Genomic DNA, 12,881 nt, shown 5'->3' on the forward strand with positions numbered 1-12,881 from the left:
TTTGGACAACGTTCCTCAGTGTGCAATAGTTTTGGTCCTGAGAGCCATGTTGTGCTTCCTAGTCGACTTGTGTCAACTGCTCTAGTTGCGTGATCTGCAGGATTTTGGTCCGTGGGAATATAATGCCACTGTTTTGGTTGAACATATCTCCTAATTCGTAGCACTCTGTTGTTGATATAAACGTAAAATCGTCTAGTTTCATTGTGGATATATCCCAGGACTACTTTGCTGTCTGAGTGGAACTTGGCTTGTGTAAGGTCAATGCCCATCTCGGATGCGATGAACTCTGCTAACTCGACGGCTAAGACTGCATCACAAAGCTCTAACCTTGGTATAATGTGCTCTGGCTGTGGAGCAAGTTTGGCCTTCACCATAACGAATCTAATGTGGCTCTGACATTTGGAGTCTACAGTTTTGAGATAGGCAACCGCAGCAATTGCTTTGACAGAAGCATCTGCAAATACATACAATCTTTGGCTTTGTATTTCTGTAGATGGCACAGGGGTGTATGGTCTTGACACATTCAGGTTAGAGAGGGCTGCTAAAGAGTTCTTCCATACTTAGCCCTGGATTCTCTTATCAGGTGGCATCTGAGTCCTCTCCTACTAGTTCAAAGGTGTTTGGACAACGTTCCTCAGTGTGCAATAGTTTTGGTCCTGAGAGCCATGTTGTGCTTCCTAGTCGACTTGTGTCAACTGCTCTAGTTGCGTGATCTGCAGGATTTTGGTCCGTGGGAATATAATGCCACTGTTTTGGTTGAACATATCTCCTAATTCGTAGCACTCTGTTGTTGATATAAACGTAAAATCGTCTCGTTTCATTGTGGATATATCCCAGGACTACTTTGCTGTCTGAGTGGAACTTGGCTTGTGTAAGGTCAATGCCCATCTCGGATGCGATGAACTCTGCTAACTCGACGGCTAAGACTGCATCACAAAGCTCTAACCTTGTTATAATGTGCTCTGGCTGTGGAGCAAGTTTGGCCTTCACCATAACGAATCTAATGTGGCTCTGACATTTGGAGTCTACAGTTTTGAGATAGGCAACCGCAGCAATTGCTTTGACAGAAGCATCTGCAAATACATACAATCTTTGGCTTTGTATTTCTGTAGATGGCACAGGGGTGTATGGTCTTGACACATTCAGGTTGGAGAGGGCTGCTAAAGAGTTCTTCCATACTTAGCCCTGGATTCTCTTATCAGGTGGCAGAAGTGCATCCCAGTCAGATGTTTCCTTAGTTAAGCCTCTTAGTATGGCTTTGCCTTGTAGAGTAACAGGAGCTGCAAAACCCAAGGGATAGTACAGGCTGTTGATGGTAGACAGAACACCTCTGCGTGTGAAAGGCTTTTCTTCCTGGCTGACCTGAAAGGTGAAAGTGTCTGACTGCAGGTTCCAGAGAAGCCAGAGGCTGCATTGCATTGGTGTGGGGTCTGACCCCAGGTCCAGGTCTCTGAGATCATTACACAAGTCTTGTGAAGGGAATGCTTTAATGACTTCTTGGCTGTTTGAGGCTATTTTGCGAAGCCTGAGATTAGATCAATCAAACATCTCTTGGGCTCTCCTGAGAAGACTGATGGCATTCTCATTTGAAGGCATGGCTTTCAGACAGTCATCAACATAAAGTCTTTTTCTATGAATTGTCTGACATCTGATCAGTATTCTATTTCTCCTTCTTGAGCTGACCTTTTGTGTCCATAAATTTCAACTGCATGTGAATTACTATTGCCAAAGATGTGCACTCTCATGCGATACTCTGTGACCTCTTTAGTAGCATCATTGTCTCTGTACCAGAAGGAATCTTAGGAAGTTCCTGTCTCTCTCTCTCACAAGGAAACATTTGCTAGATGTCAGCGACGATGGCAATTGAATCCTTACAGAAGCGCATAAGTACTCCCAGCAGTTTGTTATTGAGGTCTGGTCCTGTCAGTAGTACATCATTCAGGGAGACATCATCAAACTTAGCACTGGAGTCAAACACCACTCTAATCTGGCCCAGTTTCTTGGGGTGGTATACTCCAAACATGGGTAGGAACCAGCATTCTTCAGAGTCTTTGAGAGTGGAAGCTAGTTCTGCATGGCAGTTCTCAAAAATCTTTGACATGAAGAAGAAAAAGTGATCTTTCATCTCTGGTTTCTTTTGCAGATTATGTTTAAGAGAGGAGAAACGTTTTAGTGCTTGATTTCTGTTGTTCAGTAGATGTGGACTGTGGGTTATGAAGGGAAGAGGTGCGACCCAGCAGTTGGTCTCATCTTTAACAAGTCCCTTGTCCATTACCTCTAAGAACAACGTCCTCTACCAACATTGCTACTTGGTTATCTTGTTTAGTTCTCTGGAATACTGTGCACCCCAACTGATCTTCATAGCTTCCTGACACCATACTGTTGTCATGAGTAAAGTCTATTAAATGATTGGGTAGTTGAATACTGTGTGGTAGTTCCTTGACATGGAACTTGTTGTTGCAAGGTTGAAACAGAGATGGGCGTACTTTCTCCAATGTATTTGTCAGCATGATTGTCACAGAAGATGGGGCGTACATATGTAACAAGCATAATATCAAGATCCTGACAGCGCCGGCGTACAGCCTCCGCTGAGCAGGGACTCACCCGCACTGTAGGGACCCCTGGGGACAAGAACAGCCTGAAAGTACAGATGCACAGGACCTGAATGCTGAAGTTTAACAAGCCGGCACAGGACCTACGGTCATGTGACTGCTAGGGGGCGGGGCTTAGTGTCCTGCATTCAGAGAAGGTAGAAAACTCAGAGTCGGGCAAAACGGAGGTCATACACAGTACGGGCAAACGAGGTACAGGAGGGTTAAACAGACGGGAGATCAGACAAAGCCAAAGGTCATACACAAGAGGGCGGTGCGGTACCAAAGGGACGAGCAGAGAGCAGTCGAGTCACAAGCAGAGAGTCAAACACGAGAGAGCGGTGCGGTATAAGAGGGGTAGGCAGAACTCGTAACAGAGACAGAACCAGATCACAACCAAACAAGCAACAAGTTATCAGGCACAAGGCACATGTATACAAGAGGTCAACTTACTCAGCCGAGGGCAGGAGTATAACTGACACCGGACCTAGGTCCAGTGAACATTAAATAGCAGCCCTCTGCCAGAGAGAGGCAGAACAATTAACCCCCAGTCTGACCAGGACGGGCCAAAGCGAAACCCCGTCCTGGATCATGACACATACGTTTCCTATTATGACCCATCCTAGGTCTAGCTTTTGGGCATAGGGAGCATTGTGGAGCCCATTGATATGACATCTCACTTTATGGACCTGTAGGATATTCTCTTCCCAACAGCAGTATTATCTGGGCCTGATGGTCGAGTTCTGGTATAAGATGTGCTATGCATTTCAAGTGAGTGTGATGGATTGCCACATTTGGCATCGGTATTTCAGATCTATTGTATGGGATCTGCTGTTTGTACTATAGAGTTAACACCTTTGGCTGTGTCAAGGTAGGTCACCTAGTGATGCAAGGTGCATTCATACCTGTTAGCATCCTCAGGGTGGCACCAGCCAGTGTCATATTGCTTCGGTCTGACGTGTGGTGTGTCAGCAAGTTGATTCACATTGGTTACCTGGTGAGGGGCAAGGTAGTCATTAGCCGAATTGCTTTGCTCCCCGTTTTCCTGGAGCTGAGCCTCATGATGACTCTCACTCGCTTCACTGGATGTGTCATGTTCTTGGTTCTAGTTTGGATCAGGAAGTTCATTAACATACTGAGATGTGCTTTGTGGCTAATCATGCAATGGCAACTTCAGGCTTGATGTACTGCTTCGGCTATGCAGCTCAGGGTTGTGCATGGCTTTTAGTGAGTCTGCCTCAGCTAGTGCTGCTGCAGCTTCTCTTTTTACTGCTAGGGTCTCTAAGGCCGCATCCAACCGTGCCTTCTCTGTGTCTTTGTCTCTCACTCATCTCTCTCTAAGCATAACCTTCTCTCTTGATCCTCTCTCTTTCTATGCGTGACCTTCTCTCTTGGTCTTCTAAGCATGCGTTCTCTAATTTAAGTTCCATCTCTTCTACAGCAAAGCTTTCTCGCATTTTGGCGGCTTCAGCATTTGCGCGGGCAATGGCAACTGTGCTGCTAATGGATACAGTCTTTGAGGAGACAGTCTCACTAGGTGGGTGGCTGCAGTTTCACTAGTTCCTGAATGCTGGATGGAAGGCTGTCTTACTGGCCCTGCAGGATGGAAGACTCTTCTTTCTCTGAGTTCTGACTAGCTGGATGGCCACTGTTTCATTGTTCTGTCCTCACTAAATGAAGCAGAATTCATGTAGCTTATACAGGCAGCTAAACTGCTATACCGGGGATCCAATAAGAAAACTGTAGGTTGAATATGTGCTTTATTGAATGTGATGGTATATTGGCACTGTGAAACTACAATACAAACATATATACACTTAGTCAGTACGGGGTACATAGGAATACGTATATACATAATAAATCAACATCTGCACTACTAGCTGAGCAGGGGAGAACTAACTAAGCAGGCTGGTATGAGACAGGAATTGGATACAGGAAACATACCAGCGATGTTGTCACAAGGGGAGAAGAGAAATGAGATACTTCCTGAATGCAGGCAGAAGGAAAATGGTGGACTGGAGGAAAAATGGGGGTTTAACTAACCATAATCCTTTGCAAAAGGCTATCAGGGTGCATTGCAACCCAGCACAGCGATACTCGAGCGAGTACCGAGTAGTGGTGAGCACATTCGCTCATCACTATTGGTTCTGTTAAAATAAAAACACTCAAACTCCCATGCTGGTGCCATTTCAGCAATGTCGGCACTTGTGTTCCCAGAGCTCATATGAGCTTGATACATCAAATATGCCCTGTGCCCAATCAGCGCTGACATCACTGTCCCTACATTTGGACAAATCGAACATCAGGAAGAAGGCAGAAAGCCGCCGTAGCCTTGGCTTCCTGTTGATGTTCAATACTTCTACAGAAAAGGAGAGTGAAGCTGGCACTGATTGGGCGAAGGGTTCATGTAATTTAGCAACCTCAAGTGAGCCTCAGAAACACAAGTGCTGACCCCGCGGGAACAGAGCTAGCAAGGAAAGTGAGTTTGAGGGTTTTGTTTTAGCAATGCCATACATAAAGAATGACAAAGAGTTGTCCTACTAGCGGACAACCACTTTAAGAAAACACAATTTTCAGTTAAAACATATTCAACATTCTGAACAGGAAAAAGGTTTCTCCCCTGTGTGAATTCTCTGATGTTTAAGAGTCTATTTTTGTGTAAATCATTTACTACATTAAGAAAATGAAACAGGCTTGTCTCCTAAATGAATTCTTTGGTGACTAAGAAGAGATGATTTCTTCACAAAATATTTTCCACATTCTGAACAGGAAAAAGGCTTCTCTCCTGTGTGAATTTTCTGGTGCGTAACCAAAGTTGATTTCTGTTTAAAACATTTTCCACATTCTGAACAGCAATAAGGCTTCTCTACAGTGTTTGTTTTGTGATGCTTAACAAAATCTGATTTCTGGTTTAAACATTTTTCCCTTTCTAAACATGAAAAAGGCTTCTCCCCTGTGTGGGTTCTTCGGTGCTTAACAAAATTTGATTTGTGTGTAAAATATTTCCCACATTCTGAACAGGAAAAAGGCTTCTCCCCTGTGTGAATTCTCTGGTGGTAATCAAGAACCGATTTCCGGTTAAAACATTTCCCACATTCTGAACAGGAAAAAGGCTTCTCCCCTGTGTGGGTTCTCTGGTGTCTATCAAGATGCTGTTTCCGGTTAAAACATTTCCCACATTCTGAACAGGAAAAAGGCTTCTCCCCTGTGTGAATTCTCCTATGTTGAACAAAATCTGATTTCTGGTTAAAACATTTCTCACATTCCGAACATGAAAAAGGCTTCTCCCCTGTGTGAGTTCTCTGGTGACTAATAAGAATTGATTTCTGGTTAAAACATTTTCCACATTCTGAGCATGAAAAAGGCTTCACCCCTGTGTGAGTTCTCTGGTGACTAACAAGATTTGATTTCTGGTTAAAACATTTCCCACATTCTGAACATGAAAATGGCTTCTCCCCTGTGTGAGTTCTCTGGTGACTAACAAGATTTGATTTCTTGTTAAAACATTTCCCACACTTGGCACAAGAAAATCTATTCTCTGCAGTGTTCATTTTTTGATGTTTAAGAAAAGAATTTTCAATGGGAAAACTATTTCCATATTCTGAATGAGAAAATGTCTTCTTTCTTTTTAGAGCAGTTAGTTTTTTAACTCTTATTTTGTGACTTTGATTTTCCTTAGCAGTCGGTAATGAATCAGAAGACTTAATCTGTTTCAAAGGATCAGATGACAGATCTTTGCTGTGAAGGGATGAGGATATATCTGGAGTACTGGCTTTCACTTCAATTGTATCCTGTGGAATCTCAAAATCATCCGATTTAAAAATTGAAGATGTCAGCTGTCCCTCTGATTTCCTGGTACAGTCATCTGCAAAGCAAAAAAATGATTATTACTTTTGAATTAAATATCCTTGAAATTTATAATTTTTGAACATTTCTACTTAAACTGTCTGTAAAATATGGCAAGTTATGTAATATTGAATTATTCACTGAAACAATGACAGTTCACAGTCTAATAGAAAACCTCGAAGAATGAACTAGTAGAGCATGGTGATCAACTGTTGTTCATTCTGCCTTCCAAATCTAATATATAAAGCTCAGTGTGTGTGTATGTTTGTATGTGTATATGTCCGGGATTGGCATCTGCACCGTCGCAGCTACAGCCACAAAATTTTGCACAGTCACATGTCTGGACCCTGAGAGCGTCATAGGCTATGTTGTGAGGCCAAATTTTAACCCCGCGCATTCCAATTAACCAAAAAATTTTGCCTATTATTATCATTTCTATGGTTTTATTGTCCTTCTGTAAAGCTGCAAATAACACAATTTATTACCATGCCACCACAGACCACTCTCTGACACAGACTGCAGGGGGAACCCAGTATCACACAGGATAGGATTAGATACACGGCTCAGCAGTCAGTATCACACAGGAGAGGATTAGATACACGGCTCAGCAGTCAGTATCACACAGGAGAGGATTAGACACATGGCTCAGCAGTCAATTTCACACAGGATAGGATTAGATACACGGCTCAGCAGTCAGTATCACACAGGATAGGATTAGATACACGGCTGAGCAGTCAGTAACACACATGATAGCAGTAGGTACACAGCTCAGCAGTCAGTATCACACATGATAGGGTTAGATACACGGCTCACCAGATGGTATCACACAGCATAGGATTAGATACTGACTGCTGAGCAGTGTATCACACAGGATAGGAGTAGATACACGGCTCAGCAGACAGTATCACACAGAATAGTATTACATTGACAGCTCAGCAGACCTTATCACACAGAATAGGATTAGATACATGGCTCAGCAGTCAGTATCACACAGGATAGGATTAAATACACAGCTCAGCAGAAAGTATCACACAGGAGAGGATTAGGTACACAGCTCAGCAGACATTATCACACAGGATAGGGTTAGATTCACAGCCCAGACACAGGATGTGCCAAAGGAGAGGACATTTTCATTCCAAGAATTCCACTCATTCCATCTGATTTGTTTTTTGATTTTAAACGCCTCCTGTTTCCAGTTCAAACAGAATAGGATTAGATACACGGCTCAGCAGTCAGTACCACACTGGATAGGATTAGATACACGGCTCAGCAGTCAGTATCACACAGGATAGGATTAGATACACGGCTGAGCAGTTAGTAACACACATGATAGGATTAGGTACACGGCTCAGCAGTCAGTATCACACAGTATTGGGTTAGATACACAGCTCAGCAGTCAGTATCACACAGGATAGGATTAGATACATGGCTGAGCAGTCAGTAACACACAATAGGATTAGATACACAGCTCAGCAGAAAGTATCACACAGGAGAGGATTAGGTACACAGCTCAGCAGACATTATCGCACAGGATAGGGTTAGATACACAGGTCAGAAACAGGATGTGCCAAAAGGAGAGGACATTTTCATTCCAAGAATTCCACTCATTCCATCTGATTTGCCTTTTGATTTTAAACGCCTCCAGTTTCCAGTTCAAGTGCTATTTGCAATGTCCATTAACAATGCTCAGGGACAGTCCTTGAAAGTAGTAGGGATCGATTTAAGTAGTAGGGATCGATTTGCAATCTCCATGCTTTTCTCATGGTCAACTTTACGTGATCTGTTCAAGAGTTGGAACTGCCATAAATCTGTTCATCTTTGCACCGAAAGGAAAAACCAAAAATGTTGTTTATCAAAAGGCTCTAGAATGAGTTGAAAATAAAATACTATCAATACTTGGGTAATCGTTTAGTTAATTTGTGTTGCAAATCTGTAGTGTTGAATATATGATGTGAAATGTTTTTATGTGCAAAATAATCATTAAAATTTGTTATAATTAATCATAGTTGGTTACTATGCCCGGGCAACGCCGGGCTCTTCAGCTAGTATGGAATAAAAAGCCATCAATGTTATGTAGGTGAAAATTATGCCAATAAAAGTTTCTACTCAGGCTCATCATCTTTCAATGGAAAAACAGAGGTTTCCATGTTACAGTAGTAGTGACTCAAAGGCTATCGAAAAGCAACATGGCTTCCATAAACCAATCCAATAATATCTGCTCTCCCAAAGTCAAATCTCCTCGCTTCAGAGCCTTGCAGTGTGCCCAAAGCACATTACTAAAGTGGGAAGAACCCACTTAATTTACTGTGGGTATCTCCTGAAGCACATTCTGGGAACTAGGTGTTGAGTAATTGTATAGTAAGAGTTATTTTTAATGGTTTCAACACTACAATTAATCAATGCTAATTATATAAATCCTTACTTTCAGGGAGGTTAGCAGAAGGTCATTGAAACTTAAATGTTCAACCAGATGGCCCATTGAACAAAGGAATGTAAATTCAATTCAAAGAAAGCCCAGATGAACGGCACCAAGGCTCTAATCCACCAGCAACAAGTCGAGGATCAATCACAGGCACACAGTGTGTAAAACACTGCTGGGAATAACGGTGCTCAGCATCAGAAAAAACATGCTAAATTTGTAAAAGGAAAAAGATGCGGCACGCTCCCAGATTTGCAGTGCAGTGTTTCTTTATTCAACCATTAAAGGTCACACAATAAAGGACGGGCAGATAACATGAGGCATGCGGACGGAGAAAAAGACGGACAACAGCCGTTTCGCGTACACAGACGCTTCAACAGGTCCCTGAGCACCGCATGCCTCATGTTATCTGCCCGTCCTTTATTGTGTGACCTTTAATGGTTGAATAAAGAAACACTGCACTGCAAATCTGGGTGAGTGCTGCATCTTTTTCCTTCTTTTACAAAGGAATGTAAATGACCGGTCATTTGTTGTATATCTATTAACAAAGAGCCTTTTGATATTCAAAGATGATAGAGATTAGACTGGGGATAACTATTTGTAACCACCACCTGAGTGATTGGAGCACAGAGTCCGGGAGGATAAGCTTTCGCTCTAACTGCCCCTGAAGTTTTAGGTCGGTCTGCAGCACACACCATTGTAGTTCCCTTGTATGGAACTGGGCCCATTTCACCGCTGGCATGCAGGAGGTTAGAGACCCCAACAATGACATTGCTCTTCTTAGCATAATTTCCAGTTTCTTTATTGTTGTCATAATTAACTGTTTGATTCTCTTCTTTTCCTTTGGGAGGCGACACTCCTGCACCACTGAATCTACTGTTAGCCCCAGGAAATTCTGTACCAATGCTGGTTACAGCTTGGATTTTTTGAGGTTCAGCTGCCATCGCAGCATCTGTATTGTCTCCATCACTATTCTGACTTGTTCTTGTCAGTGAGGGAAATTTCTTCCTACTATCAAGAAGTCGTCCAAATAAGGTATTATCAGAGTATCTTTTTATCTGAGATGCGCTGTGACCTCTGCAATCAACTTTGTGAATACTCGAGGGGCTATCGCTAATCCAAAGGGCAGAGCCCTGTACTGAAAGTGACATAACTGTGACCCCATCTGGACTGCCACCCTGAGAAACCTGCCAGATCCTGTTGCCGGATCGGGACGTGGTAATAAGTGTCCTTGAGGTCCAGGACTGCCATATAACACTGAGGAAAGAGGAGCTTTACTGCTGATCTTATCGTCTCCATCTTGAACGACGGGATTATCAGATACCTGTTGAGGCCTTTCAGATTTAGAATTGTCCTTTTATTATAAGAAATAGGGGGGAGTAAAAACCTCTCTTTTTTCTACCGGAGCCTCTTCCAGGACATGTTTGTCTAGGAGCGAGATTACCTCCTCTTCCAGGCTTTGTTGTTTTTCTTGTGAAGGCTGTACTGGGGTCTGCATATATCTTTGCAGTGGCCAGTTTTGGAACCTTAACTCCAGACCCGATCCCACAATTTGTCAGATCCAGATGCTGGGTGAAATCCTCTTCCAGGCTGAGAGGAAGTGAGAGAGCCTCCCTCCCTCCCACCTGAGGACAGTCACTGGGAGGATTTTTTGGTCTCTTTGGAGGGCTCCCGAAGTAGAAACCTCTCCCTCCTCTGGATCACTTGTCAGAGTTGTTTGTCTCGATTTCTATACTGCTGTCTTCTGAACTTCGAGCCCTTCTGAAAGGAGCTCCGGAATGCCTGAAATGGCTGCTTTGGAAAATTTCTCTTCGTGTCGCCGGCCTTTTCCAACACCTCATTGAGGGTAAACTGATTAAATTTGCTGATGACACAAAGTTAGGAGGGATAGCTAATACTAGGGAAGAGAGAGAGGATTCAAAAAGATATAAATAAATTGGAGCAGTGGGCAGCAACTAACAGAATAGTTTTTAACAGGGAAAAAGGCAAAGTACTACATCTGGGCAATAAAAATGAAAAAAGCATATACAGAATGGGAGGAATAGGGGTAAGCAACAGCTCATGTGAAAAAGACTTGGGTATACTAATAGATCACAGACTGAATATGAGTCAACAGTGTGATGCAGGAGCAAAAAAGGCAAATGCAATTCTAGGATGTATTAACAGAAGCATACAGTCTAGATCACGTGAAGTCATTATTGCCCTCTACTCCTCTTTGGTCAGACCTCATCTGGAATACTGTGTCCAGTTTTGGGCGCCACATTTTAAAAAAGACAACAACAAACTGGAGCAAGTTCAGAAAAGAGCGACCAGAATGGTGACTGATCTGCAAACCCTGTCTTATGAGGAAAGGTTGCAGGATTTGGGAATGTTTAGCTTGCAAAAGAGAAGACTGAGAGGAGACTTAATAGCGGTCAACAAATATCTCAATGGCTGTCACATTGCAGAAGGATCACCTTTATTCTCATTTGCACAAGGAAAGACTAGAAGCAATGGGATGAAACTGAATGGGAGGAGACACAGATTAGATATTAGAAAAAACTTTTTGACAGAGTGATCAATGAGTGGAACAGGCTGCCACGAGAGATGGTGAGTTCTCCTTCAATAGAAGTCTTCAAACAGAGGATGGACAGACATCTGTCTGGGATGATTTAGTGAATCTTGCTTTGAGCAGAGGGTTGGACTAGATGGCCCAGGAGGTCCCTTCGAACTCTACCATTCTATGATTCTAATGCCGGGCCGAACAAGAAATTTCCTTCACACGGCAGAGAGCAAAGTTTCATCTTTGCCTGTCTGTCCCCCGGCCAGCATTTAAGCCATACCACACGGCGTCCCACATTAGCCAATGCTGCTGATTTTGGTGCCAGCTTTGCAGAATCCACTGAAGCTCCAGCCAGAAATACTGCCGCTGCCCTGATGGCCTTTATTGCCTCTAAGATAGTCTCCCTTGGAACTCTTTGATCTAATTGATCCTCCAGGTTATCAACCCATATCTTTAGGGATCTAGCTACACAAGTGGCCACAAAGGCCGGCATTAATGTTCCTGCCGAGGCCTCCCAGGCCATCTTAAGACAACTGGCTTTCTATCCAGAGGTTCCTTTAGGGAACCCAAATACTCAAAGGGTAGAGAGTACTTTCTGGCGACTTTTGAGACTGCTACATCAATTTTTGGAGCTCTATCCCAGGATGAAGATGCCACTTCCTCAAAGTGGTATTTCCTCTTTAGAAAATTGATAACTTGGGTCCTCCTTTCTGGTTTTTCCCATTCTCTTTTTATGAGCCCCTGCAGTTTTTCATTAATAGGGAAGGCTTTACGTCTTTTCTTTTGCAGACCACCGAACACGAGTTCTTGGACCGTCTTTTTTTGCTTTCTCATCTACCAGCTCCATGGTAGACCGGACTGCTTTTATAAGTCTTGTCTGTAGCTTCCACTGGAAATGTATCTTCCACATCTGAGCTACTTTCCGAGTAACGAGATCTATCTGAATCCTCCTCTGATCCTGTGGAGGTTTTCAGTGAAAGAGGGTGTCTCCTCTGCTACTGTCTCATCAATACAGTCCTGACACAATCTCTTATCCCAGGATGCTCTTAAGTGACTTTTACATAGGGGACATTCCTTATTCTTAGTTTTAGACTTGCTTTTCTTAAGGACAACCTGTACTCCACCCCACCAATGTATGTAAAAGAGGGGAGAGTTGGAAACAAGAGAAGAGAAAAAGAACAGACATTAGCATGCTGAACTTGCTCAAATCTCACTCACCACTTGGACGCTTCAAAAGACGGGTACCGGACCCGGAGGCTGAATGGTCTTCACAATGTCTCCCAGCAAGACTATGGACATCTCCTTGTTAGAACCATGATGATCCACCTGTACGCTGCCCAAGCGGCTCCCACTGCTGCTGTGGCCTGTCTGGCTCTTTTATTTTGAGTGCGTCCGCCTCTCTTGCACCTCCTGGTGTGGCTGCAAGTGCTCTGGTGAAAAGCGCTCCATCTTTTCTCGCCACACCAACACTTTTGACCACTTA

At 43.3% G+C, this 12,881-nt stretch overlaps 1 protein-coding gene across 1 annotated transcript in view; it reads right to left on the reverse strand.

The window, feature by feature from the left end:
- Positions 1 to 4,334: 4,334 nt before the first annotated feature.
- Positions 4,335 to 12,881, reverse strand: part of LOC141074004 (uncharacterized) — a 132,615-nt gene continuing 124,068 nt past the window's right edge. Inside the window, exon 7 of the mRNA XM_073561520.1 lies at positions 4,335 to 6,456. Coding sequence (XP_073417621.1) covers positions 5,267 to 6,456 — 1,190 coding nt within the window. The 3' untranslated portion in view covers positions 4,335 to 5,266. The remainder of the gene's footprint in view (positions 6,457 to 12,881) is intronic.

This window comes from Dendrobates tinctorius, unplaced genomic scaffold, assembly GCF_039654945.1.
Source record: "Dendrobates tinctorius isolate UK_male_01 unplaced genomic scaffold, ASM3965494v1 ptg000322l, whole genome shotgun sequence".
In the NCBI taxonomy this organism is placed as follows: domain Eukaryota; kingdom Metazoa; phylum Chordata; class Amphibia; order Anura; family Dendrobatidae; genus Dendrobates; species Dendrobates tinctorius.